We start from the raw sequence: 26,932 nt of genomic DNA on the forward strand, positions 1-26,932 counted from the left end.
TGGAGGTGGTGACGATCCCCTTATTATTTAGTTTCCTGGCTAAGGCACTGCCTGGGGAGGTGGGAGATTTGGGTTCAAGTTGTGCTTTGAGTTAGACGGAATAGGGATTTGCTGGCCCATGGCTCTTATCTCCCAGTCACATGTTCTAAACACTGGGCTTTGGGTACTGGGGGGGCAGCAGCAGCACCTCCTCATTCTCCTCTTTTTTGTGGGGCCTGATCCAATAGGGGTACTCAGAGACAGGGGCCTCAATATTTTTTAAATCTAGTCCCCAAATCCTCTACTAGCCCATAAATATTAAAATAATAAACAATTTAAAAGATAAATAACATGAGCATAGTCATCTGCTTTCACTGCCTGTCACTTCACCCAGTTATCTTCTTTGTTTAGTATCTCAGTTAATTACAGTCGGAATGATTATGATATTGCACCCAGATTTCAGGTCAGGAGCAAAACACAAGACCAGAAGAAATCCAAAGGATCAATGATCCTGGGTCAGACCTTCAGCTGATTTATCTGTCCTCACTCCATTAACTTCAACTGGGATTATGACAATTTACTCCAATGAGGGTCTCTCTCCCTCTAGTTTCATATAAATCACCCTATTAATAAAAAGTATAGGGAAAGAAAAATATTGGCATATATACTGCTTTATGTTGTATTTTAGGGTAAAAAAGGCTAGTATATTATATAACAGCATTTTTCATCTTTATATAAGCCATTTGTCAATAGTTTCTATGAGTTTCAATGACTTTTTAAATGCATTCAGAATATTACTAGACTTGCAAGATTATGTTCTTGGCACATCCTTAAGTTCAAACTTTCTGCTTCTAAGAGACCATGAAATTATGAAATCCGTGTTATATCACAGCATGCAGTCTGTTCATGGAAGTCATAGGCTCACAACAAGTTTAATCTCTTCCTGATTTAAGACAAGGCCCTCACTATTTATTTCTGAGTTGGGTATTTTTAAATGATTTGAAGTAGTTTACAGAATCCATTTTAATGACTATAAAGCTGACATACAAGCCCAGATTTAATAATTTTATTAAGATAATGTTGAAGTAAAAAGAAAACGGTACAGAGTTTAGGCATAGAAGTTTGTGGTTATCAGTGAATAAGGTACCAATTATCAAGGGGTGTGAAATTCAGTTTAGGAGAGGGTACGTAAGGAATACATAATCTGCAATCTCCCCAATTGGGGGTAAAAGTTTAATGGGTCAAAGTACAGACATTGAGATATGGGGGTATGTTGTCCATATAATGGCTATGTTCAGGTGTGGAGTACAATGAGTGGATACCACGATGAGGATGGATCTACCCTCATTTGGTGGGATTTAATGTTCAGTGAGTTTATGGTTCCAGTTCATATGGTCCAATGGAAAAAGTCTCTCAGTCCCTTTCCCATAGTTGATGCACGATGTCGTACCGGCTCACACCTTCTGGTATTGGTGGCCGGTGATGTGTTCAATGTAGATGTCCCTGGACCATTGGATTGTGTCTGAGACCATGAGGCGCCGCATGAGCTGTGCGTAGTGTCGACCAATCACGCAGGTCCACAGCACACGCTCGTTGCAGGGGTCCCAAGCGCCCAGGGCTCCGATGATCAGGACATCCATCTGCACCTTGTAGCCCTTCGCTCTCAGGGTGTCAGTCACGGGAGCGTATTTTTCCAGCTTATGAGCTCGGGCTTTGCGAAAGGCCAGGGTCCTGTTCTCAAAGGAGACTGTGATGTCTACAAGGATGATCTTTTTTTGGGCGTCGTCGGTGACTACCATGTCAGATCGCAACTGGCTGTCCGTCCCGGGGATGGCGGAGTTCACGGCGATCTCCCCCAGGCGCGGTGCAATGGCTTTCACTAGGCGGTTCTGGATGGCGTTGTGGCACAGCTGCCAGGCTCTGGAGAGGGGCTTGCAGCTGCACAGGACGTGTGGGAGTAGCCGCACTTCCTGCAATGCTTGTCTCGGTTCCCGTGGCAGATGGCTCCGTTGAGCAGGACGCAGTTGAGCCGGGCGTGACGGATGAACCACCAGCCGGTGAGGAAGTGGTTGCTGGCGTCCCACTTGCTGGTCAGTTCGAAGACTTTACCCTGGTCCAGTTTACATGGGTTTCAGGGTTTCCATGTACAGTGAGTGGATGGCCGCCTTCAGGGTCCTTTCCAGCATGCCTCTGGCGCTTGGGGTGATGATGGTGTTGTCGTCGGACCTGATATGCGGCACCAGGTCTCCCAGCTCCTGGCACTCCTCGCACCACTCCCAGCGGCAGCCGATACACTTCCCCAGGCGACGCGTGGCATTGCGAGCACAGGACCACAGTGATGCGAAGTCACTACCATCCAGTCTGAATTCGCCATCCAGGGAACCGCTCAGGAAGCTGGCGGTGTCTTGGTTGGAGGGGGCTCTGCCGATCCGCTTCTTTGTTGCATCATGGAGGGCGTTTCCTGTGATGTTCCTTACCATGGCGTTGGGACACATCAGTAGGCGGGAGGCGTGGGTGATCACCACGATGTCACACAGGTCACCCATGCAGGGGACATTGGCACTGCCATGCCTGTGGACGATATAGACCAGTTCATTGCTGGCTCTCTGGGAAGGAACAGCCACTTCTTCACCAGCTGCCAGACAATCTTGTCTGCCTTGTTGAGGAGTACCTTTGCCACAGCAGATCTCCTTAGGATGAACAAGATGCAGGGGATCAAGAAGGTGTTCAGGGCGTTTATCTTTTGCCATGGTGCTAGCAGGGAGGCATCGATCTTGGCGGCATCCTGCACCATCTCCTGGATGGTGTCCTTGATTGTCTGTCGGACACGGAAACCCGTCGGCGTGCTAAGGTGCCGGTACGCCTGCCCCTCTGCCAGGGGGATGAAGGGCTCACCCTGGATCTGGAACCCTGTCGTCTGCATCCAGTCCCTTTTGCTGCCGTCGATGTGGAGAGATGCACACTTCTTTGCATTGAAGTGGAGCCCTAACCAATCGGCAGCTCGACTGGTGGCATTTAGCATATGTTGGAGGTTCTCTGGGTCGTCTGTGGTCAGGACCAGGTCATCCACGTAAGCCAGGATGCTCACCCTCTCGCCATGGAGGTTGAAGCTATCTGTGCCATTAGAGATCACTCGCAGTAATGGCTCCACGGCAAGGTTAAAGGTGATGGGGCTGAGGGGACAGCCTTGCTTAACTCCGCTCTGGATCAGGATCTCAGCGGTCTCCCCTTCGACCGAACGAATGGTGGTGCTGCATCCCTCGTACACCTCTAGGATCACACAGAGGAAGTTCTCTGGCATCCAAAACTCCTGGAGTGTGGCAAAGATTTGGTGGTGGGGCCTGGATCCAAAGGCATTAGCCAGGTCAAGCCATGCTACCGTGCACTGCCTCTGCACCCTTCTGGCCGTTTCAATGGTGGTTTGGAGGACAAAGTTGTGTTCATAGCAGCCCTTGCAGGACATGAAGCCTTTCGGGGTGGAGCTGATGGCTCCCCCGCTCACTGACCACTCCATGATCCTCGACGCCAGGCAGCTGGCATAGAGCTTGTACATCGTAGAGCAGAGAGATGGGCTTCCAGTTGCTGGGGTCATCCCGCTCACCCTTCTTGTACACCAATACAGTCATGGCCTTCTTCCAGGAGCTGGGAGTCCGGCAGAATCACTTGCACTGGTTGAAGAGCGTGGCGAGGACCAGGCAGCCGGGATCTCGCTTTTTCAGGAGGCTGTAGGGGATGCCGTCTTTCCCAAGAGCTGTGTTTTTTGTTTTTGAGAGTCTGGCCGTCACTTCCTTGGGCGTAAAGTCAGTTTCCAGGACACCTGCTTTTGCTTCATTGCTCTATCCAATTACCTGAATAACTTAATCGTCCCAGATTAGCTATTGTAGTTTCTATGTGGTAAGGATGGAGAGAGACCAAATTGTTTAATCATCAGGTTAAATGCTGTAAAATTTAATAAACTGTTTTGATTTATCACACAAACTATGGATCCATAAATATTTGTTATTTTTTACTTAGGCTCTTTTCTTTCTCTCCCTTTTGCAAAGAAGCTCTTATTATAATGGAAAAAGCCGCATAAAATATTTAGCTCACAAGAGGCCAAAACTCCTTAGAAAATGTATACTGTAGTTTATCTTTGCTTTGCATTTTCTGCTTTGCCTTTCTTAGGGCTGTGAAATACAAACTAGAAAACCAGCCATGTGCCAGGCGCTCTGTTTTGTAAGACATGAAAATTTAAGTTGGCTACAGCACTGTGACACTAGAAGAAACAGTTCTTACAATGCTGGCAGGGGAAATCAAAAATTAGTCCTTGTGGATCTGTTTACTTTGTACTGTCTGCCTTTGTGCTTGGCCTCTGCAGGTGGTAATCTTTCCCAATGTGACCCCAATTTTCTCTTTGGTATCTAAGTCCTCCTGCTGTTAGCACCATATTGAAACATAATTCATCACACCCATTACCTGCATAACTATGGTCTATAATGTTGTCACTGCAAAGCTGGTATCTGCCAGAACCTTGAAACAGGAGGCATGAATGCTTGCAAGCACATTTAGGTGTTTACCGTTATTATCAAATTCACACTCTTCTTCCCCCGGTAGGATAACTCTGTTTTGTTCTCTGTCATGTTTTATCATGTTTTTAGGAGGGAGTAAGAGCTCACCCGAAAGTAAAAGCAATATTTGTGCCAACTGGAATTTTACAGCTATAGCACCATATTGGTTATGTTCTTTTCCACTTTAATATGACTTATAGTGGCTTTTCAGAGCATCCCAGTCAGTCGATTTGTGGCCGGAACTGTCACATCCAATATCAAAGATCCTGGTAATATTGGTTAGACATCCTGGCAGAGTGGAACCATGTGTTTTAAAGCAAACATTGATTTCTGCTGTATAATCCTTTAGCATTTGTAGTTTGCCTGGAGCTGTGAAGATGATTCAATGCTCTGCATGTGTGTATGAAAGGGACACACTCCCAAGTGCAGCGTTAAGCTATTCTCTTTTCCATTTATAGGTCTGGTGAGATTTATTCCTTCTCTTTGGGAGGTAGGGTGGAGAAGGGAGGAAAAATTGGAGATCTATTGAAGGGATGTTTAGAGAGTAACAAGATTGTTTTTGGGGATAGGTCACAAAGAAGATTCACCAAGTTGGCCAGGAGAGGCAGGGTAGCCTGAAAAAGTTGGCATAATTGAGATAAGCTTGAGAGGTTTAGAAGTTCATTTTAAAACTGATATTTATATTGAATTGACCTGTACCTTGTTACCACCTAAAATCGGAGTTTTGATTGTCTGCATCCCAGAGAGTTAATACCCTCAGAATACTCCTATGGCATGACTTTCAAAGAGACTGAGCACCAGTAGCTCCCTTTGACTTAAATAGGACTGGTACCTCAAGGTGCTTAGCAACTCTGAAAATCAGGACACCAGAACTTTTTTGAATAATTACTATTGCTTCAAGCAATCAGTCTTTTTAGCTCATAATCGTTTTATTCACTTTCATTTTGCTGCAACAGCTATTGATTATATAACATCTTATCAAAAAGCTTTTGCCTTCCTCTTCAGCATGGAGTCACTTGCTGGTTTGAACTAGATGGATTGGTTCATTCTGCATCACTTGACATCTTTAAATGAAAATTTGGGGACTCCAGTAACTCAGCCAGAAGTTATGGGCCTATTGCAGGAGTGAGTAGGTGAGGTTGTAGAGCCTGTAACGTGCAGGAGGTCAGATTAGATGATCATGACAGTCTCTTCTGGACATAAAGTCTGTGAGTTTATCTCTAACAAATAAAAAGAAGAAAAAGAGCCACTGCTGTGTATGCATTTATATCACTTGTCAGTGAACACCTTAATACCGGATTATAAAGCTTTTTTACGGGACAAAGGGATGCTGCACTGTTACAGATGTCCTTTTCTAGATGCAGCATTAAAACAAAGGTCATTCTGATTATTTTCAGTGGCTTTTCCAGGTAGAAATTAAAAACCTGTTCAGTGTTTTTTGTAAAGGGTAGATGTCAGATCTGATGGGCCCAATCCTCTGTGAAAAATTGGTGTAGCTCCACTGAAGTTAATGGAACTCTGATGATTTACACCATCTGAGGCTCTGGCCAGCCCATGAACTGTTGCTAAGCATGTGGTAGTTGTGTGGGATCACATAGTCATTGATGTCCCAAATATCTAATTCATTATTGTAAAACACTTAGTGGGCCACCTTACGTATGAATATTTTCTAAACCCAAATTCTGTGCTATGTAGTCTACTTATTAAATACTTATACTATTACAGGGAATTAAGTAAAATCTATTGTAATTAAATCAAAGAATGGTAAATGTTATCTGTGGACCAAATGCAATGTTCAAAGAAGTAATTGTAAAGTGAATTGTTTCTACATTTCTATGCCCAATAGAACCAAACATTACTTTTAAGTATTGTGTTTATTGCTAACAAAATCTCTGTCTTTGGTCAAGAGATAAAAGCATGGAAACTTAATTCATGAAGCCAAGATATGATTATATATATCATGGGAGGCATGGTTAGTTTCCTAGGGAGATAAATGGTGTGTTTTGTTTTTTCGCTTCAAAGATGGTGATTCAAGTCAGAACCTTTTTTGAACTTCCTACCTCATTATTTTAGCAAGAATAAAAAAATCCATCTCACAGTAAAATACATAAGAAAACTCACTCAGGCACCAGTTATTTTTGAGATGATATATTTATTACATCCTTTGTCAAGCTGTATAAGCAGAAATAATTTATTATGTGTATAGTGTATTTGGAATACTTCATATTCATTTCAGGAGAGCAAGGAGCAGACAGCGATCACTATTTAAGACTAGATACACAGAGGTCTGTGGTATTTATTCCCTCCCCCCACCCCCAAATACAAAGCTTCGGGAGCATAATAATTTGTTGAAGAAAACAGAATTATCCTAAATCACACAGTAATGAAAATTCAGTTTCTTCAGATCCTTGGAAATGTAAGTCTTCTAGCACCAGGTTATGCCAAAAAAAATTGAAACAATTTCACATTTTCGAGCAATAATAAGTGTTTTTAAGAAATATTTTTGGAAGGAAAGTAGTGGGGAAGGAAATTTGCTGCTTCTTGTTTCAACACATGCTGTCTGAATTACTCATTTTCTTTATAGTACTCAAGACTGATCATGATAAATGGCATGATCTTGCAGTTCATGGACCTAAAAGCTATAATTTTCTTTTTTTCTAGTTTAAAGCCAACCTCAGCAAGGGAATTGTTTTCTCATGAATCTAAGAAGGGAATTTAACAAGCCTTTAAAGTAAAAGTAATCTTCCCCCCAACCCTTGCTCAAAAGCTTTCAACACATCAGTTTGAAAATCATACCAATTCATAGGAAGGAAAAATTTGTTTTAGCATGCAAAAAATTGTTTTAGCATGTTTTAGCATGCAAAGAATAGCTGTCTGCCTTCATCACCTTTTAATCCTGCTGGGATCCATCTGACAGCTAATTAATTACTTGAGTCATAAATGTATCATGCATGTGTACATTACCCAATGGAATGTATAAAATATGATTTTTAGTACATTGCTTGCTGTAGACACTAATGGATGATGTTGGAGTCTATGTCAGGGGTCTAGTGATTGCAAAGTGTCTTCCTCATGTGATTCACCAACACTTTTCGCTATTTTCTGATCTCATACTGGTTTTAAACACTGCAACTCCATGACTGCATAGGAGGGAGTTATTCTTGATTTATACCAATTCAAACTCAGAATTAGAGATGGGAAAAAATTTTCAGAGGAAACATTTTTTTCCTGCTGAAAAGTGCAGATTCAAGGTGTAATATTTTTTGAATTCATGTTACCAAATGGTTGTCATATCCCCTCAAGAAAATCAGAAAAAATGAAAACATTTCATTTTAACATTTTTTTAAACAAAATGTGTTTTTTATTCACAATGACTTTTCATTTTTATGTTTCCATCTATTTTATTTTTAAAAAAATCTCAACCAAATCGAAACATTCTGTTCAACCCAAAACCAAGATGTTGGGTTTTTTTTAAATTTTTACATTTTTTCAGATTGGATAGTGAACCAAAAAAAAAAAAAGAGAGAGAGAGAGAGAACCAGTTTTTCTCACAGCTCTTATCAGAATCAAAACCACTTTGTTCTGAACTCATGGGATCTAAATAATGTACAATACAAATTCAGGAAAGGGGGAAGATTTTAAAAAATATATATGCATATCCAGGAATGCCTCTCAGAAAAAAAAATACAAGGGGTGAAATCTCATAGTGGGAGTTTTGTCATTGACTTCTGTGGGGTCGACAACCTCTAAGAAAATGTGAAAATACATCAGAAGTCATTTTCAAAGTTAGTTCACATCCAGCTAAGATTGCTACATTTTATCAAGTGGCAGAATATATTAATCCAATTCCTCCATGATCTTTCTTGTTTTTAATAGCAAATCAGTATTCCCTCCATCCAACTCTCAAAATTACCAACTGTTAAAAAGAAAATGTGCTGACAGTAAATTCCTATCATTTTCTTGTCCCTGAAGAGAGTATCACCTTTTGTTTAATTACAGGGCATTGAATTTATATAATCAAATGGTGTGAATAATTCCATGACATTGCCAGTGAAATTTCAGAAAGACCATTTGTATGCCTTGTTTTTTTTCTACAGTAATAGCTGCAATCATCATAGCTACTACCATTTGTTTATCAAATGTCCCTGGGGTGGCATCCTTTGTCATTTTTAAAGCTTCACACTCTATAGAATAATCTGCATAGAAATACCTACACTGCTTTGACATCCAGTTATTTTCAAACCATCCTCAACATTTGCCTGTCACAAAGAAACTCTCCACTGCGTCTCAAGCACTGCAAAATTTGCAGGAGGATCAGAATGAACAGTACAGATGGCTTTACTAATGGTCACAGCTGTTCTTTACTCTAGCAAACCAGGTCAAATTCAATCCTTTTCCTATCTTTGGCCTCCACCTTTCCCAATGCCTAGCTCAAATGTTGGTACTATAAGCCAAGACACCTATTAGCCTTCCCTTCATCCCTCAATCAGACCTGAAGAGTAAGCTGATTATTCACCGTCTCCCACCAGGTATCTGAAAGAACTTCACCAACCAGTTTCTGATGTCCACCAGAAAACTATGGAAACCTGAACTTCACAAACATACCCTCTCATTGTTATACAACACTGGGCATTTGACACTGTTATGATTGTGCAGGTTGTGCATACCAGGTATTTTTGTGCATTATTATAATTTTTATTAATTAGTAATATTCTGGGAGAACACAGATGTCCCAATGTGCTAATGTGAAGAAGTTGCAATCTACACACATACACACACATGTATAAAAATATTTTATAGGGGAGGCTGGATGCTAAGCCAGACTCTGGGACTTTTACTTCTCAATAATAGTATCCACATGACAAGTTAGTGATCAGCAAGCTGGTTCATGGTAGATTCTCACTGTGGCTTGCTGTGCACTAACTTGCCTTGTAGCTAAGTCTTGAGAACAGTCATGTCAGAACAATGAGAAAAGTGTGTGTGTTTGTCCTTTATTCAACAAGAAATGACCCTTTCCAGTCATTTGCCATTTTTTAGCTTTATATCTATTAAAATGGACCTGATTAAAAATAACAGAGCGGGAGCTGCGGCCTGGCTTATTAGGTAGTTTCAAAGTATTCTTTCATGGCTCAGAGAAACTTTCACTGACCTCTGAACACTACTTTGACCCTAGTTCACCCAGAGAAGAAGGTTCTTTGGTCCAGACTATCCAATCCAGGAAGATTGCTGTGTAAAGAGTAACATTGGCATGTTATCACACCATACTTAAGGGATGATTATGTTATATGTACACAGGGAGTGAGCAGTGTTTTTGAAAATCAGTGAATAATTAAGCTTCAGAGCAAGCATTATTTGCTGCTCAAATGTTGCAGTCTCTGTGGGGAAAGAGAGAGAATGTGTCCGTGGGAATTAACAGCAGGCACCTGGAAATATGGGAAGGCTGTTGAAAAGGCATGATGAGCATGAGAAGAGGAGTACTGAGCCAGATCTGTGAAGGGAGAAGACAGGATTGCTTCATATATAATTCTTTACATGTGTCAGACCATAAAAGAACACAAGCCTTGCAGAAGGCATGGAGTTTTTAGATAAAGTTATTGTTTCTTGGAACTTCCATAAATCAAGCTGTCCAAAGAAAGCAGATACATGTTTATTTTTGCAGTTGATTATATTTTTGGAGTTAAATATGAAAATACTTCCCAAAAGAAGGGCTTCTTCTGCTTTCCATACTTTATATTTCCTTACGGTCTACAGCCATAACCAACCTAGGCTGTGATCTCAGCCAAGCAGAGCTTAGGTGAAAATGTGCAAAGAAACCTCAGTTTGATGCAGGAAGTGCTATTGATTAATAGTGCTAATCTGATCCATCTAATCCACCTTAAATCAGCATGGTTTTAGGAGGCGCTGTGTTGCTTGAGGTTCTTCCTTTTTTCATAAGATGTTAAAGGAAGGTTTTGCCCGCACTGGTCAGGATTGCAGCAGAGTTGCTTTTTGTGAAGATTATTGTCTCTCTTTTGCATTAGTTCAGGCACTGAACAAATTATTAAACATCTTTGGATCCAGAAGTTAGTTGTACTTTTTAGTAGGGTGGGTTTAAAAACAAAATACAAGAAATGTATATGTGTAAGATGGTATTTCCATCCCTTTTTACTGTCTGCAGAATGCCAAGATAATTTCTGTGTGCTGGGAATAGCAACCAAGACAAAAGAGAAAAGACTATAAACCGTTTATATTTAAATTCTCTTGTTTTCCATCATTGTGTAGCCACAGAATAAATCTCTGTCCAGGAATGGTGGCTCCTGAATCTAAATTGTCCTTAAAAATACGTTTCTCAACTTTATGGTTAGATAATGAGCAATAGGGTGTTATCTTCAACCAACTTGACACAATTGGACAGTCTTCAATGAACCTATTCATCTCAATGGGATGTACCAAGGTTGATTCTAATACTGACATAAATGTGAAATAAATCAGACTGAGAAAAATCTTTTTTAATCTGTTTGTGAGTTAATGGAAATGCAAAAAATATATTTCAAAGTATTAAACTTAATTTCCCATAATCATAAAGAGAAACAATTCAATGGATGATTTTAAAAAAAAAGTCAGCCAAAAAAAAGGCAATTTGCTGCTGGATTCAGATTATGTTCACCAACTTTTAATTTACAGCACGGGCTTACAGTTTATGAACTCTCTATACAGACTTTTATAAGAGAAATGCTCTCGACTGTAACATCCCAGTTACAGTTACGTCCTAGTCACTGGATGCACAAGAATTAAGAGCCTGATCCTACAGTGCTTTACTCACGTTAATTATCCTTATTCACCCAAGCAGTGCCATTGATGCTATATGTGCTTTAAAAATTACTAGCTAATAAAGCTGTATATTCAAGACCAATCTAATCTTCTCTTGAGCTTTTTAAGGCAATTTTCATCATTTGCATGAGTAAAACAAGAACGTGGAAAACATAGGAATCTAAAATTCTTTATGTAAAATAAATGATAAAATTGGGTGCCTTTGCATCTGAATGATATCCTTAGGGCCTAATTTTCTCTAATGTGCTCCTTCAAAGTCTGATCTCTGATGCCAGCACAGCATGTTTTAAGCTGTACAAAGTTAAAATTTGTAAAGTTTTTAGAGGCTTATCCTCCTCCATCTTATTCATGTGAATAGTCCTTTTTTAGCAACAAAACTAGTTATTTTGTGGCACATACAGTATGGTACAATTTCCTTCTGCCCGAATTAATTCTGCTGTGAGTTCCATGTGGGAATAGGGGTCTGTCCATAAAGACCTCATTGCAGGATCAGGGACCAAAATAAACAAACTTTAGCACAGGTTACTGTTGTCTTCTTCAGAAATATACTGCACTTCATTGGCTAAGAAAGAATCATCCCTTCCCATTATCCCTAAATATAAGGAGGCCTCAGTGTCCATCAGATTTCAAATAAAATGGGTTTCATTCTCTCACATGCTTCTTGCTAGACAATCAATTAAATCCTCGCAATGCACGTGCGCAGTTGGCCAATGTTATTAACCAGTGAGGTTCAGCTCACTGCTGGCTCTTTCACAGTGTGCAAAAATACACCAGGCCCTATTCCTGTGCAATACTTCTCTTACTAATACTCCATGCAGCACAAAGGGAGCAGGACCATGTTCCCAGTCCTCAATCTGTACCAGCCAGCAGAGCTATTGAGGCCCAAATAGGGAAGCATGATTTACCCTCCTAAAGGATAATGCTGCATCCCTGAGCACTGGGAAGTTTCAGGAGGAATTGTACCTCCTGAGGCACAATCTCTGCCAGAGCAGCCACCCGTGTTGAGTGGCTCCACACCACCCCTTACTCAGATCTGCACCTTATATGACATAACAGCCCTAAGACTGGAAACTGCCTTCTGCTCCCATTGTTCAGCCTTACGCTGGCCACCTATAAAAGGCATTCATGAAGTAAGAGGTTTCCTGTGTAATTTACAACTCAGTCTTTTTGTTTCAAGATATTGATTTGCATTCATCAGAAGTATTTGCAAAGAGTTATCAAATACATGAAACAAGGAGTGAAATCTTTGCATGTAGATTGCATTTCATGTGTAAATGTATCTAGTAATTTCCCTTGCAGTTCCCATTTGTCATGAGACTCATTGTGCATCACTCAGTTTCTCTTTCTTCAAAGGTTCTTCTCTTGCCCTCTCCGCCTTCCCTCATTGTGCAATGTGTAAGTTAGGGAGTCTCACTGGAATTATAGAACCAGATGCTGTAAAAGGCACTGCTGACTAAATATTACTACAAGATCACCAGTTAACGGTAGGGAATAGAAATGAACAACCTTGTGCACCCAAATAAAAATGTTACTGACATTCTATGCTCTCATGAAAACAAGTGCAAGCTGCATGTTATGCAGACTGATTACAGCTTTTGCAGTTGCACTAGTGTTGATTTATGCTTTAGGGCTTTAGACCAAATCCTCAGCTGGTATAAATCAGTGTTGCTCCACTGACGTCAGTTGAGCTATACCGGTGTGCAACAGCTGAGAATCTGGCCTGCTGCCTTCGAACACTATATTCTCCTGTCCTCATAATATCATCATATTTTGATGGGTTACAAAGGATCTGTATAATTTACTATTAATCCAGGAAACTCATTGCCATGGACTAGCTGCACAGTCAGTGAGCTCTGGCTTAGAGAAGCAGTAAATAGATTTATGTCCAGGGTGATATATAAAATCAATAACCTCTTACAAAAAAGGGCTAAGCCCAGTGGACATTATAGCTAAGGAAATTAGTCAGAGAGAAATAAAAAATAGTTTGATGTTATACTGATGTATTATGTCAGTGGGCCAAATTTAGTTCAGGTATAGCCACATTGACTTTTCTTAAAAACTGTGACATATCATCATGAAGAGAAGCCAATGATTATAAGCTACTGGTATGAACATGCTTGAATAACTGGGAGATTTCTGCTTTCTGACCTGCATGCTGGATCTCAACCCCTATACAGTGTTCTCCCTACCCACCTTTTTGTACCAGTGGGAAGTCGGAAGGATCAGAATCCATCATATGGACCTGACAGGAGAATTTTGCCCTTCGTTTTTATTATACACAAAACTCCAAACTGCAGGTTCAAAAATTCAGGAGACTTTTTATTTATCTAATTAATTTTGTTCTTACCTGAGATCCATATTAAAAAAGAAAAAAAAGATACTTTCACACTAGGTAAGATTTTAAAAAATATCTCTTAGTTACAGCTTGATATATGTTTATTTCCTTTTGCTCTTTTCATGATTTTTTTAGATTCTAAAACATTTTGTTCTGAAACTTGTATTGTGTCCACCCCAACCCATCTGCTTCTCATACTATGAGGCTGTTGTAAAGTCATCATGTTGCATTTATGACTCTGTCCTGATTTCAGAGGGAGTCCTTTACTCCATTGCATTACTATTCTATAACCAGTTATTCCCCATTTTGTAGTTGTGCAATTGATTTTTCCTTTCTAACTGTTATGCTTTGCATTTGTCTTTATTTAATGTCACCTTATTGATTTCAGACCAATTCTCTAATTTATCACGGACATCTTGAATTATAATCCTGTCCTCCAAGTGTTTGCAACTCCTCCTAGCTTGGTGTAATCTGCAAATTTTACAAGCATACTTTCCAGTCCACTATCCAAGCCATGAATGAAAAGATAGACCCTTGCAGGACCCTATTAGAGATGCCCTTTCAGTTTCACAACAAACCATTGATAACTGCTCTTTCTGTATGTTTTTCCTATTATTATTATTTATTATTTTATTTATGAATTATTATATATTGTTACCAGTTTAAAAGAGATATGAAGGGATCCACTTCTCCTTTCAAGTACACTAGTATAATGTCATTGACATCAGTGGAGCTTCTCCTCATTACACTAGTGTCACTCAGAAGGGAATCAGATATTAAGAAATCTGTGCAGAGGTTTTCTTACATACTTTTAAATGGCAGTGTAGTTGTATATGGGTATGAGAATATATATGGTGTATATCTCGATAGAAATAGAGATAAATATACATATCTGAACATATAAAATATAGACAGATATTAGTATTTGGTCCATCATATATTTTCACAGTCTTGAAATCCTTTTTCTTGCAAAAGTCCATTGAAGATAATACGAGTTTGGTCTGAGTATGGAGTGAATAGAAATTGAGTAAGCACTTTAGTTTTAAGTTATGTGCTCCTTTCTAGTTATATACTCATTTACTGAAGATATTTTATGTCCTCCACTGGTGTTCTTAATCAATATAATAGCAACTGTTATCCAAATAAAGCCTAGCAAGTTTGGGAACATTCAAGTTCTTCTGAGAACAGGTATTTGGAAAAATGAGGGCAGTTTGGGCATTTTAACTGTGCTACTGCATTTTTCTTGACATCATAAGAACAGATTGGTTTGCAGTGAGAAATATTGCATCCCAGAAGCAGTATTGCCTAGTGTGAACATTTTTGCTGGATGTGGGCATACGGTATATGCGAGGAGCACCTGCAGATATTTTGTTCCCTTTTTTTGCACTCACATATTTATTACACTGTCTCTAAACCTGAGTAATTAGAACAATCCTTGAGACCCAAGCCTTGTTCCACTTTATGTATTGAGTATCCTCTGAAAAGATAAGTTTAAACAAAATTACAGCACTTCCAGTTATGTATATGCATAACATCTTTAAACGAAGGACATGTTATGGATTTCTTTAATTCATATCTCACAGTACTAGCATTCTCTGACTATTGCATATATCATTTTTGCTAACAAGCTTAACTGCAAGTCAGCAGTATGCAAATCCATTTTATATTCTTTGGGTACTTACATTACTCATTTTGAATAAATAGCAGAAATTTGAAATATGGTTGTTGAAAAGTTACCAGAATTTAAAAGACAGCTTTAATAAAATTTCTAAACAAGTTGAACTGTTACATTTATAGTGTTCATCTTCCCTAATGGGGGAAATCTGGTTTCAGTTAAAAGAGAGTTAACTCTAGATTTACACTAGTGTAACCGAAACCAGGATCTGACCTTCACACGCTGAATAAAATATAAAATAAAATAAAATAAATAAAGCTATACTTGAAGAGTACACCCTAAATCAGAGCAGTAAGAGCTTTTGCAAGATCCTGAGTGTCCTCAGCTGCTACTGATTTCATGGTAGTTGATGCCCATTGGTAGATAAGAGCTCTCAGTAATTTGCTGGATCAGATTCTATGTTAGTCACTGTTATTTGTAAACTCAATAGAAGGTTTTTCAGAATTTAATAAATTACTAAAGCCTACTTAAGTGTTACTCTCCTCTTTCTGTTGCATCTCACAAAGCATGATGCTTTGTTGCCTAGACGTTTAGCCCATCTCAAGAAGCATGATTATACTTAACACCTCCTCTTTAAGTGCTACTGCATATTTCCCAATCATTTTATTTGTAATAGTGTCTCATGTGTTATGTCTCCTAGCTCTACATACAAACTACCACACTTACAATATCCATGAACTTAAGTGCTTCAGTGGCCCTGGGGATGCTTTACATGCCGAAAGTGTACATCATCATCTTCCATCCTGAACTAAATGTCCAGAAACGGAAACGCAGCTTCAAGGCCGTAGTGACGGCAGCGACCATGTCATCACGGCTTTCGCACAAAGCAAGCGACAGACCCAATGGGGAAGCAAAAACAGAACTTTGTGAAAATGTAGACCCAAACAGTAAGTATTTCTAAATCTATTACTTGGCTGTTTGCGTGTTCTGGGAATGTATTGACAAATATTCTATTTTTAGATCCTTCATATAATCTGATCTCCTCAATTAAAGCTTTTATATAATATATTTCTTTTAATATCTCCATGGATGTCCTTTTTATGACATTCGCTCTTTTCTTCCCACCTTTTGATGCTTGCCTACTAGGAAAAACTCTTCAGACTATGCTTGATAGCTGGGAGCAACTCCTCCTCCTCCTTCTCCTCTCTGGGAACATTGCTCTAAGAACAGTAGCCTTTTAGAGTATTGACCCCACCACTGTGCAATAATACACACCTGATGTAATTAGATCTAATTTCCATCCTAATCTCTGCAGCTATAATGTCCAGTCTGAACTGTGGAGGCAGGACTCAAACCATAGTATTCAGCAGCAGTGGGTTGTCTCAATCCTTTCTGTGTTAATGTACTTGGGCTGTGGTTATTTACTTATAATGCGCATAGCCAAATACTTGTACACATACAAAGAAACCTCTGTTAAACACTCTGGGAGAATTCCCATCTAACAGTTTGATCCATCTCCTTGTAAGAAAGATATATCTCACTGAAGTTCATTTGAGTCTTTCCACTGATTTTGGAGGAATCTGGACAGAAAGGATGTTTCCAGTTTCTTTAATTTCCTTAATGTGGATGTCATGGTATAGTGTAGCACAAAATCACATACTGAGGCCATTACATTTTATTTGCATTTGTATTTGAACCTGCATGGTATTTAGAAAGGGAGATAGCTGCACAGCATACTGTAAAGGTTTAGACACATCTGCAATTTTGTGTAAACCAGATCAGAATGTGAAGAAATGCCCTTTCTTTGCTCAGATTCAGTTCATCCATTTGCTGCTGAAACCCCTGCTGCTTTCTTTCTGTTAAAGGATGGCCTGAATAGCTGCCTTGAAGTAGAAACTCCACAGCCAAAGCAAAGTGGAAATGGCTAGCAAACACAGCATCGCCCCCTGCCCCCTCACATTCACCACTCCACTTGAGTATCTCCCCTGGGTGGTTGTATCATACAGCTGTACAAAATATGTTCTAATTGAACTGAGAAACCAGGATTTTTTTTTCAAAAGGGAGGGGCACCCTTATTAAGGATTGGTGGTAGAGTCACAGTCATTAAAGGAAACAATCCTGATCAATCAGGGCCAATATTCTGCCATTCTTACTCAGGCTGAATAGAACCTTACTCATGAGGATTGCTATAGAAGTCAACAGTATGGGATTACTTGAAGAGTAAGGTGCTACCCTGCATGAATTAAGGAGGCAGAATTTTACCCTAAATTAAATTCCCATTATTCAGTACAGTAAATCTGTCTATTTCATCATATAAAATCCCTCCCCTCCAAAATTATCCCTTTCCTTTAAATCCACTCACTGCTGTGATTTTTGTGCTGCTAAGGTCTAGTCACATAATGTTCTGAGCACCTTCAACTTCCACTGATTTTAACACTTAATACAGCCAAGCCTGAGATGAACTAAATTGGCCTTTTGAATGAGAATGGGAGAAGAGAGGGCAGGAGGAACAATAACAAAAAACATAGTAAGAAGGAATCTGCTAAGATGAAATATAGCTAGAGAAGGGAATGAGAAAATGAGTGTGTAATTGAGCAGCATTCTAGTGGAGCTGATGGGAATATTTTTTTTCATGGAAAATTTTGACTTCTCAGTAAAAAATCAAAAACTGAAAAAACAAAAATTGTCAGTCAAATGCTTTTGTTTTGAAGTGGAAAAATTCAATTGGGAAATACTGCCATGATGACTCATGGGATACACAACTGAGTGCCTCATGACCTTGTTTTCCTCCATGGGTCAAGATCCTTGACTGAACTACATAAGAGCAGCCATACTGGGTCAAACCAATAGTCCATCTAGCCCAGTATTGTGTACCTGACAGTGGCCCAAACCAGATGCTTTAGAGGGAATGAACAGAATTGAGTGATTCATCCCCGGTCAGTTAGAAGTATAGGGACACAAGGAGAATGGTGTTGCATCCTTGACCATCATGGCTGATTGCCATTGATGTCCTCCATAAACTTATCCATTCTTTTTTGAACCCAGTTATACTTTTGGCCTTCCCAACAACCCAGGGCAATGAGTTCCACAGGTTGGTTCTGTGTTGTGTGAAGAAGTACTTCCTTTTGTTTGTTTTAAACCTGTTGCCTATTAATTTTATTAGATGACCCCTTGTGTTATCTGAAGGGGTAAATGACACTTCCCTATTCAGTTTCTCTACACCATTCATGACTTTATAGACCTCCATCATATCCATTTTAGTAATCTTTTATAAGATGAACAGTTTCAGACTTTTTAATTTCCTCGTATAGAAGCTGTTCCATAACTCTACTGATGTTTTGTTGTTGTCCTCTGAACCTTTTACAATTCTAATATATATTTTTGAGATGGGACAACCAGAACTGCAAACAGTATTCAAGGTGTGAGTGTACCAGGCATTTATATACTGGCATTATGATATTATCTGTCTTATTATCTACCCCTTCCCTAATGGATCCTAATATTCTATTAGCTTTTTTGACTGCTGCTTCACATTGAGTGGTTGTTTTCAGAGAACTACCCACAATGACTCCAAGATCTTTTTATTGAGTTGTAACAGCTAATTTAGATTCCATCATTTTGTAGATATTGTTGGGATTATTTTTTTCCAATGTGCATTACTATGCGCCTATCAACATTGAATTTGTCGCCCAGTCACCCAGTTTAGTGAGATTACTTCATAAGTCTTTGCAGTCAGTTTTGGACTTAACTGTCTGGATTAATTTTGTATCATCTGCAAATTTTGTCACTTCACTGTTCCTCCATCTTTTCCAGATCATTTGTGAATAAGTTGAACAGCACAGGTCCCAAGAGAGAGAGATCACTGGGGGAGCCCACTATTTACCTTTTCTGAAAACTGACCATTTATTTCTACTCTTTGTTTCCTATCTTTTAACCAGTTCCATGAGAGGAACTACCTTCTTATCCCATGACTGCTTACTTTTCTTAAGAGCCTTTGGTAAGGAATCTTGTCAAAAAATTTCTGAAAGTCCCAGTACACTAAATCAACTGGATCATCTTTTTCCACATGCTTGTTGACTCTCACAAAAAACTCAAATAGATTGGTGAGGCATGATTTTCCTTTAGAAAAACTACATTGACCCTTCTCCAACCTATCATATTTATTTTTCTCGGTGTATTATAATTCTGCTCTTTGCTATAGTTTCAATCAATTTGCCTGGTACTGAAATTAGGCTTACCAGTCTGTAATTACCAGGATCACCTCTGGAGCCTTTTTTAAGAGTAGGCATTACATTAGCAACCCTCAAATCATCTGGTATAGGAGCTGATTTAAGGTTACACACCACAGTAAGTAATTCTGCAATTTCATATTTGAGTTCCTTCAGAATTCTTGATGACTTATTCCTGTTTAATTTATCGGTTCGTTCCAAACCACCCCTATTGACACCTCCATCTGGACTAGTTCCTCAGATTTGCCACCTAAAAAGAATGGCTCTGGTGTGCGGCTCTCCCCCATATTTGCTGTGAAGACCAATGCAAGAATTTGTTTAGTTTCTCTGCAAAGGCCTTGTCTTCCTTGAGTGCTCCTTCAGCACCTCAATCTCCCAGTGGCACCACTTCCTGTTTGGCAAGCTTCCTGCTTCTGATGTACTTAATTATTTTGTTGTTACTTTCTGTATCTTTAGCTAGTTGTTCTTCAAATTCTTTCTTGGCCTACCTTTTTATACTTTTACAGTTGACTTGCCGGAGTTTATGCTCCTTTCTGTTTTCCTCACTAGGATTTGAATTCCAATTTTTAAGGGATACCTTTTTTACTCTGCTGTTTAGCCATGGTAGCATTATTTTGGGGCCCTTAGTGTTTTATTTAATTATTTACTGGTTTGTTTATTTATTTAGCATTTTATTTAATATACTTTGAGCCATATTATAGTGTGTTTAAATAGTCGCCATGCAGTTTGCAGTCATTTCAGCCTTGTGATTTTTCCTTTTAAATTCCATTTAATAAGTTTACTTGTCTTTACGTAGTTTCCCTTTTTGAAGTTAAATCCTACTGTGGTGAGTTTCTTTGGCATTTTTCCCCCGAAAGGATGTTAAATTTAATTTATATTATGGTCATGATTACCGAGTGCTTCAGCTATATTCCCCTGTTGGACCAGATGCTGTACTCCATTTAGGACTACATGAAGAATTGCCTCTCCTCTCGTGGGTTCCAAGACAAGCTCCTCCAAGGCACTCTAGTTCACCCATCTTACTATTTAGACTTCTAGTATTTGCGTATAAGCACTTGTACATTTTGTCAATATTCAGTGCTCTCTTTCATGTTACATTTAATTGCTCCTCACTCGCTCCTACCAGTATTTTAGCAATTTCTTTCCTATTGTCTTTATTAGGAGATAGAGTTCACCCTTTAATAAATTCATCCCTAAGGGATGTCTCTGCCAGAACCATGTGCTCATCCGCACTTGTCAGCTTTCCCCCAACCCTTACTTTAAAAAAATCCTCTACTAACTTTTTAATTTTGCATGCCAGCTGTCTGGTGCCATTTTGGTTTAAGTGGGGCCCATCTCTCCTGTTCCTAAAAGGTACCCAGTTCCAAATAAACCTAAACCCCTTCTCCCTACAGCATCCATGCATTGAGACCCTGCAGATCTGTTTTGTCTTTCTGGCCCTGTGCATGGAACTGGAAGCATTTCAGAGAATGCTACTATGGAGGTCCTGGGACCTACATCTCCTATGATGCACCTTGATGGCATTTCTTAATTGACCGTTTTGCAGTTGATGCATATTCAGTTTTGAATTTTGTGTAATTAAAATTTTCAATGAAAATGAGACTTTTTCATGAAAAATGTTGTCTAGTTTAGAATCCAATTTTCCTTAGAAAACCCATTTTTTTAGCGATTCCTATGTTGTAGGCTTGGATTTCCAAAAGCACCTAACAGAGTTAGGTGTCCAAATCTCATAAAAATCAACGAGGTTTAGGCACCTAACTCTCTCAATCTCCTTTGAAAATCCCATCCTCAAGGACCAATTTCTGATCTCTTTTATACTACTTTTTAAAACTAGAATACATTGTTACTGAGAGCAGAATCTTACAAAGAGTAATACAAATAATAATAATTAATAATAATTCTAACTCTCATATGCAGGGAGAATGTTTTTTGTATTCTCCTTCATATGCACATCATATTCCTAAATATCTACATACATTTCTCAAGTTGTCTCATCAGGAGCAGTATGACTATATACTGTGTTAACCTTTCTGCCTTTCTTCAGATACTATATTGTGTAATTTTACATGACTAACAAGCTGAAATTTTCTTTGAAGTGTATATATATATGTGTGTGTGTGTGTGTATATACACATGCAATACTATTCTATGTTAATACTATAGATATTCTTCATTTATAGAACATGTGCACTCATGACAATTGTTAGAAAATTTAATCTAACAAGCTAGACAGCTCATGTGCTTAAGATGTTTTAGAAACACGACCCTGCAACATTAATGTTAGAGAGCATTGCCATTGACTTCAATGAGTGTAGGCTCAAACTCATAGGACATATTCTGTGAACTTCTAGATTGGATAATTTCGGTGAAAAATGTTGAAATTTCACTTTTCAATGTCCAAATATTAAATAAATAAATAGATATTAAATAAAGAGATATTGGCAGAATTCTTGCAACAGTTTTGGTGTTTCAGACAGCTATAACAGATGAAGACTGTTTCATTTTCAAAGAAATGTTGAAAAAATTCAAATACCAAAAAGACACTGAAAAGTTTGTGGAAAATTTTTACCAGTGTTTCAATAATAATTTTTTTTCTAGCGCTGATGGAACAAACATTTGATGAAATTTCAGAATTTTGAAATTTGAAAAATATACAAGAACAATGGTGGTCCTCCCCCATTTTTCAAACAACTATCAACTGGTCATTTTTTTTTTTAATTTCTAAATGTTCACTTTCCAAAAAAAAGTTGATTTCTCCCCCCCCAAAAAATTATTATAAGTGTTCTTCCCTCCCCTTTTTTTGTGTGATCCATTTAATATTTTTATAGTGAATAGACTACAGCTAACTGTTATCAGTGGAGGAAACTGAGGGGGTTGGGACAAAAGCAGTGGATGTCCCCCTGAGTTCTGAATTGTTGTGAGATAACACAAAGATGATTAAATATAGATTGTCATTTCCCGGTTTCCATCATTACACAGTAAGTTACATCTGAAGGCAAAAATGGAAAGAGGGTTGAAGGATGAGGAGGAGCACATACAGTCAGTATTAGAAAGTGCTGCCTTAGGGTACAGATCTAATTTTCACATCAAAAGTTTTTATTTGTTTCAAGTGAGTAAGCACATTTTTGTTTACAAGTTTGATTTTCAAAGGCATTTCCTGGTCACTCTATTGCTTTGAAATTTGTTCAAGCATTTTATGGCGAGGGTGCCATTTATATTTTGGGGAGGGGGAACGTTGAACGTTTTATACTGAGAGTAATTCTGTGCTGAACCACCAGCATGAGATTCACGTACCTCCAAACATTGGGGTGACTGATGACTGAACCCAAGTAAACCAGATGTTGGTTGCCAAGGCTATTTAGCTGCCAAATGCTTAGGATCAAAAAGAAAATTACTTTACCAAAAGAAAGAAAGAAAGAAAGAATATGTTTTACTAATTGTCCATGTGTACTGCTGGCATTTAATCTAAGGAAAAAGAAAAGAAATTATGCAGTGAACCAGAAATGTTTCATGTAAAGCATTGACACCAGTTTATTTGTAAGCACAAAGGTTTTTTAGCATTATTGGCATTCTGTAAGGGCTTGATCCTGCATGGGGCAGAGCAACTCCTCAGAAATGCTGAGCATCCCAACTGCCATGAGACTTGAAGGTACTCAGAGCTGTGTAGAGAAGCACTTAGCAGGACTGAGCCTAATTGGGGAAGTTTAAAAGTGAGTGCAAAGAGTGGAACTGCAATCATGGAGGAAGAAAAACAACCCAAGATGCAGGGGCAATGATTTTATGTCCCACCCAGTAGGGGAAATTAGGAGTGTTACTGATCTTGGGTTGGGATATGAGAGGAGTGGGAAATGTCACAAGCTGTGCTCACCTGATCTCAATTGAAAACAGGTTTCATGATCAATGGATGCTTTAAGACCAAGCTTTTCAAACTTTAATAATCTCATTTTTAACAATTCTGATAATCATTACATCTGGTATGTGCATGCTTTTACTCATTTAACAACTTTGTTCTGCTATTACATGTTTGCATTAAAAGTGTTCTCCAGCAGCTTAAAACGAGCAGAAATTGGTGCACAGCAGCTTTCTTCTTTTAACAAGTTCATTCTTCTCTCATGCGTTTCTTTGGTTGAATTTCACAGTATTTGAAAAGATGCTCTTCATCATATCTTAAATTGAGTGAATAGAGAATTCCCATTCTGCCTTATCCATCATGTATTCGTGTTTCCTCTGCAAGAGTCGAATATCAAACTTGGACAAAAATAAAAATCTCCAATTCATACTTAGCTTACGGTGAGGATTATGTATAATTACTGCTTACACTTAGCCACTTACATAAATGTATGGCTTTTGCAAAATACAGCAACAAGAAATCAAGATCTCAGTGGTTTGGTAATGAGAGAATTGTCTCTCTAACAAGCTAGACATAGTATACCTTACTGACAGGCCATTTGCTTTTCAAGCATCCTAGTGTTTAAGAATCCTTGATGAGCAAAGTATTCTGCATTTTTCCATCAGTGTGACTGCAAAACTGTCTCCTTTTTTAGGATTTTCTAGTGTTCCCTTCACAGAGCAATTTTCATGGTGAAAAAGTGCACCTACAAGATAAGTAAAAGAACTAGACTAATGATATTTACTCAGACTACCATAGCTGACTCCTGAAGCAACAATTCTAAATGGGGTGTAGAATGTTAACTAACCTGGCAATGTGATTCCAGTGTGTAGCTGTGAGAACAGCTGGCTTTCTTATCTTGTACTTGCCAACCAAAGTTTGTTCTATGTGACTTTTTGTTGTTTCAAAACCCACTCAAGCATATAGTACATAGTGTCCCAATGATCTGGAACTCCTGAGACCAGTGTTTTGGCAAGTTGTTTTCTTTGCAGGAGCAGACTAAGGATTTTTTGTGACTGATGAAATCAATAGATTGCCATGCAATTGCAGATGCCACCCTCTGACACATTCAAGAAATTGGACCCACAGAAATAGATGTGGGCAATTTTTTTTTCATTTTTGAGATTTCCCTACTTAGGTTTTGCTTTGTGATTGACAGTGTCTTTCTCACCGAGTAGTCTACTAACTTATGATAGTGGGTAGCAGAGGTGAACATCAGTATGATATAAGCCAAGCATAGCAAGCAAAGTGAAGTAAAACAGATGGTGAGAAAGAGTAGCTTGTTCAGTTAGGGTCCCCTCACCTCGCTTGGAGATGAGGTACTGTAGCTTGTTGAGATGTGGCAAAAAGAATAGTGTCACCAACTATCTATGGCAGAACTTTCAATATGGTCTGGTTTTTAGAAGTTTGAGCAACCACAGCTCCTATTGAAATAAATGGGGGTTTCTGGTGCTCAGCATGTCTATAAATCTGTCCAAAGTGACTTCTTCTCTTTCCCTTTGACTTTGTGTTGAGTAGAAATTACTAGGCAATCAATGTAGCTTGCAGTTCTTAGTGAGATGTAATTGGTGCCTTTTATAACTAAACAAAACTTGATGTATTTCTTTTCTTAATAAAATAACTCTTAATAATATGTTATCCGAGATATGTGGCTCTCCTGTTAGTGCAGTGTAAGCAAATAAAAAATGAAAGCCCCACTTTGACATGCCTCTCTATCTCAGAAATGCAAGATAATAAGAATACAACTTTGTCAAGCCTCATTTCTGTGGGTGTTAAGAATGTATATTGGCTGTGTGGATTCCCATCAGCAAGCTGTGAGTGGTGTATATGAAATGAAAACATCCCATGTCTCAGAGAGAATTATAGACACTGCTGTGCAAATGCTACTTTGCTGTGCTGTTTTGGTTTTATTTCTTCATTTGTGTTGAATCCTAACATCACTGACACAACATTGCCTGTTACGTCTTTCTGAGAAAAACCTTAAATGGCTGCTGGTGTTGCTGGGAAACCTCAGAGCGATTGCATGGATGAGGGTGGCTGGATTCTGAGAGAAAGGGGAACTAAACAAAGCTTTTCCAGGGCTGGTGCAGATGGGAAGTATCCAACCAGTCCCTCTCATATGTAGTAGGCAGCTGCTCCTTTGTTCAGAGGTACCTGAACTTTTGTGAACTGGTTTGTTTGTTTTTAATCCACAGCAAATTGTATATACTGCAAGCTTTTCACTCTTACTGTTCTAATCCCAGATCTTCAATCGAATAAATTTTATGATCTCAGTGACAGGACAAAACAAAAAGATTCTATTGTGAACATATTGTACATATCAATATATTTACTTTTCCTGTAGACTGCATACCACCAGTAAGAAAGAGTGTACAAAAATCTGTTACTTGGTACACTATTCCACCTACAGTATAGCTTTTGCCTGCTTTCCAAGAAGGTAAGAAATAATCTAGCTTTTTTACTTTATTATATGCATATTTCATATTAATATCGATAAGAAAAGAATATTAGAACTGTGCACTGGTTTAGTTGTGTTGGAACAAGAATCTCCCCTAAACATTGTTCATATTTCAACTAGCAAAAAGGAAAGACTATAAAAAAATAGAAATATTGGGCCAAAACTTTAGATGATGTAAATTGGTATAGCTCTAGAGCTAGGTGGTGATGTTATTATTGAATTTGATGGAGCTACATCAGTTTAAACTTGATGAGGATCTAGCCCATTCACTATAAATTAAATATGAATAAAAAGTTAGCAAAAGTTACTTACAGCAATCATGTCTAAGAACTGGCAAGATGATTTCTGATTCATTTCTAGGAACCTCCCATAGGTTGGCTGGGAGCATAAAAGTAATATAGCACTAGTATGTGGTCAGTTTTCTAACGGTGTTAAAATAAACAGATTTACATGCATTTTTGTAGGGTAGAGAATCACAGTGGAATGATGTCTACTCTGGAATAGGGGTTTCTGACCAATTTTTGAGGGTTGATTTTACTGAGTGTTATTACGACACACTTTGTGGACAGGTGAATTAATCAAGGAGGACATGCTGTGTTCTAGAGGAATGTGGGTAAAGGAATCCATCTGATAATTTTGTGAAAAGCAGTACTGTTAATAAACATTTTTTTATTTCTGAAATTGTGTGTGTGTTGGTGTTGTGTTTTGGCCTTTTCTTTATGATTTTGCCCATATATGAAAAACATTGTCATTGTTATGATGTTACTCATATTATGTGCTGGAAAATAAATCTGTGTAGTTTTTTGGTGGAGCTACAGGGTCATGAAAGTTCCAGTCAGCTGAGCCAGAATACCTGAGACTTTACAATTGCAAGCCTAGGAATGGTTAACAGGGGTATTACTTGAATCATGTCTATATTGTCAAAGGGAAAGATCAGAGATAAAGGGTCAGAATCTTAGTTGGAATAAATCAGCATAGCAACATTGAAAATAAGTTTGGATTCAGTGAGACTTCTGGCTGAACATTCTAATTGGTCCTTATTTCATTTGAATCCGGTTCATGTAACCCTA

The 26,932-nt window shown here is 38.6% G+C and overlaps 1 protein-coding gene across 6 annotated transcripts in view; it reads left to right on the top strand.

The window, feature by feature from the left end:
- GRM7 (glutamate metabotropic receptor 7) overlaps positions 1 to 26,932 on the top strand; it is a 587,975-nt gene that overhangs the window by 505,794 nt on the left and 55,249 nt on the right. For 3 of the 6 annotated variants that reach the window (XM_043518831.1, XM_038410758.2, XM_038410754.2), the window contains one exon: positions 15,987 to 16,233. The exons of 1 other annotated variant lie outside the window; for it this stretch is intronic. In XM_043518831.1, coding sequence (XP_043374766.1) covers positions 15,987 to 16,233 — 247 coding nt within the window. Of the gene's footprint in view, positions 1 to 15,986; positions 16,234 to 25,748; positions 25,842 to 26,932 lie in introns of all 6 variants that reach the window. 2 more of the 6 variants (XM_038410753.2, XM_038410756.2) reach the window with 1 other exon arrangement.

This window comes from Dermochelys coriacea, chromosome 7 (assembly GCF_009764565.3).
Source record: "Dermochelys coriacea isolate rDerCor1 chromosome 7, rDerCor1.pri.v4, whole genome shotgun sequence".
Taxonomy (NCBI): Eukaryota; Metazoa; Chordata; order Testudines; family Dermochelyidae; genus Dermochelys; species Dermochelys coriacea.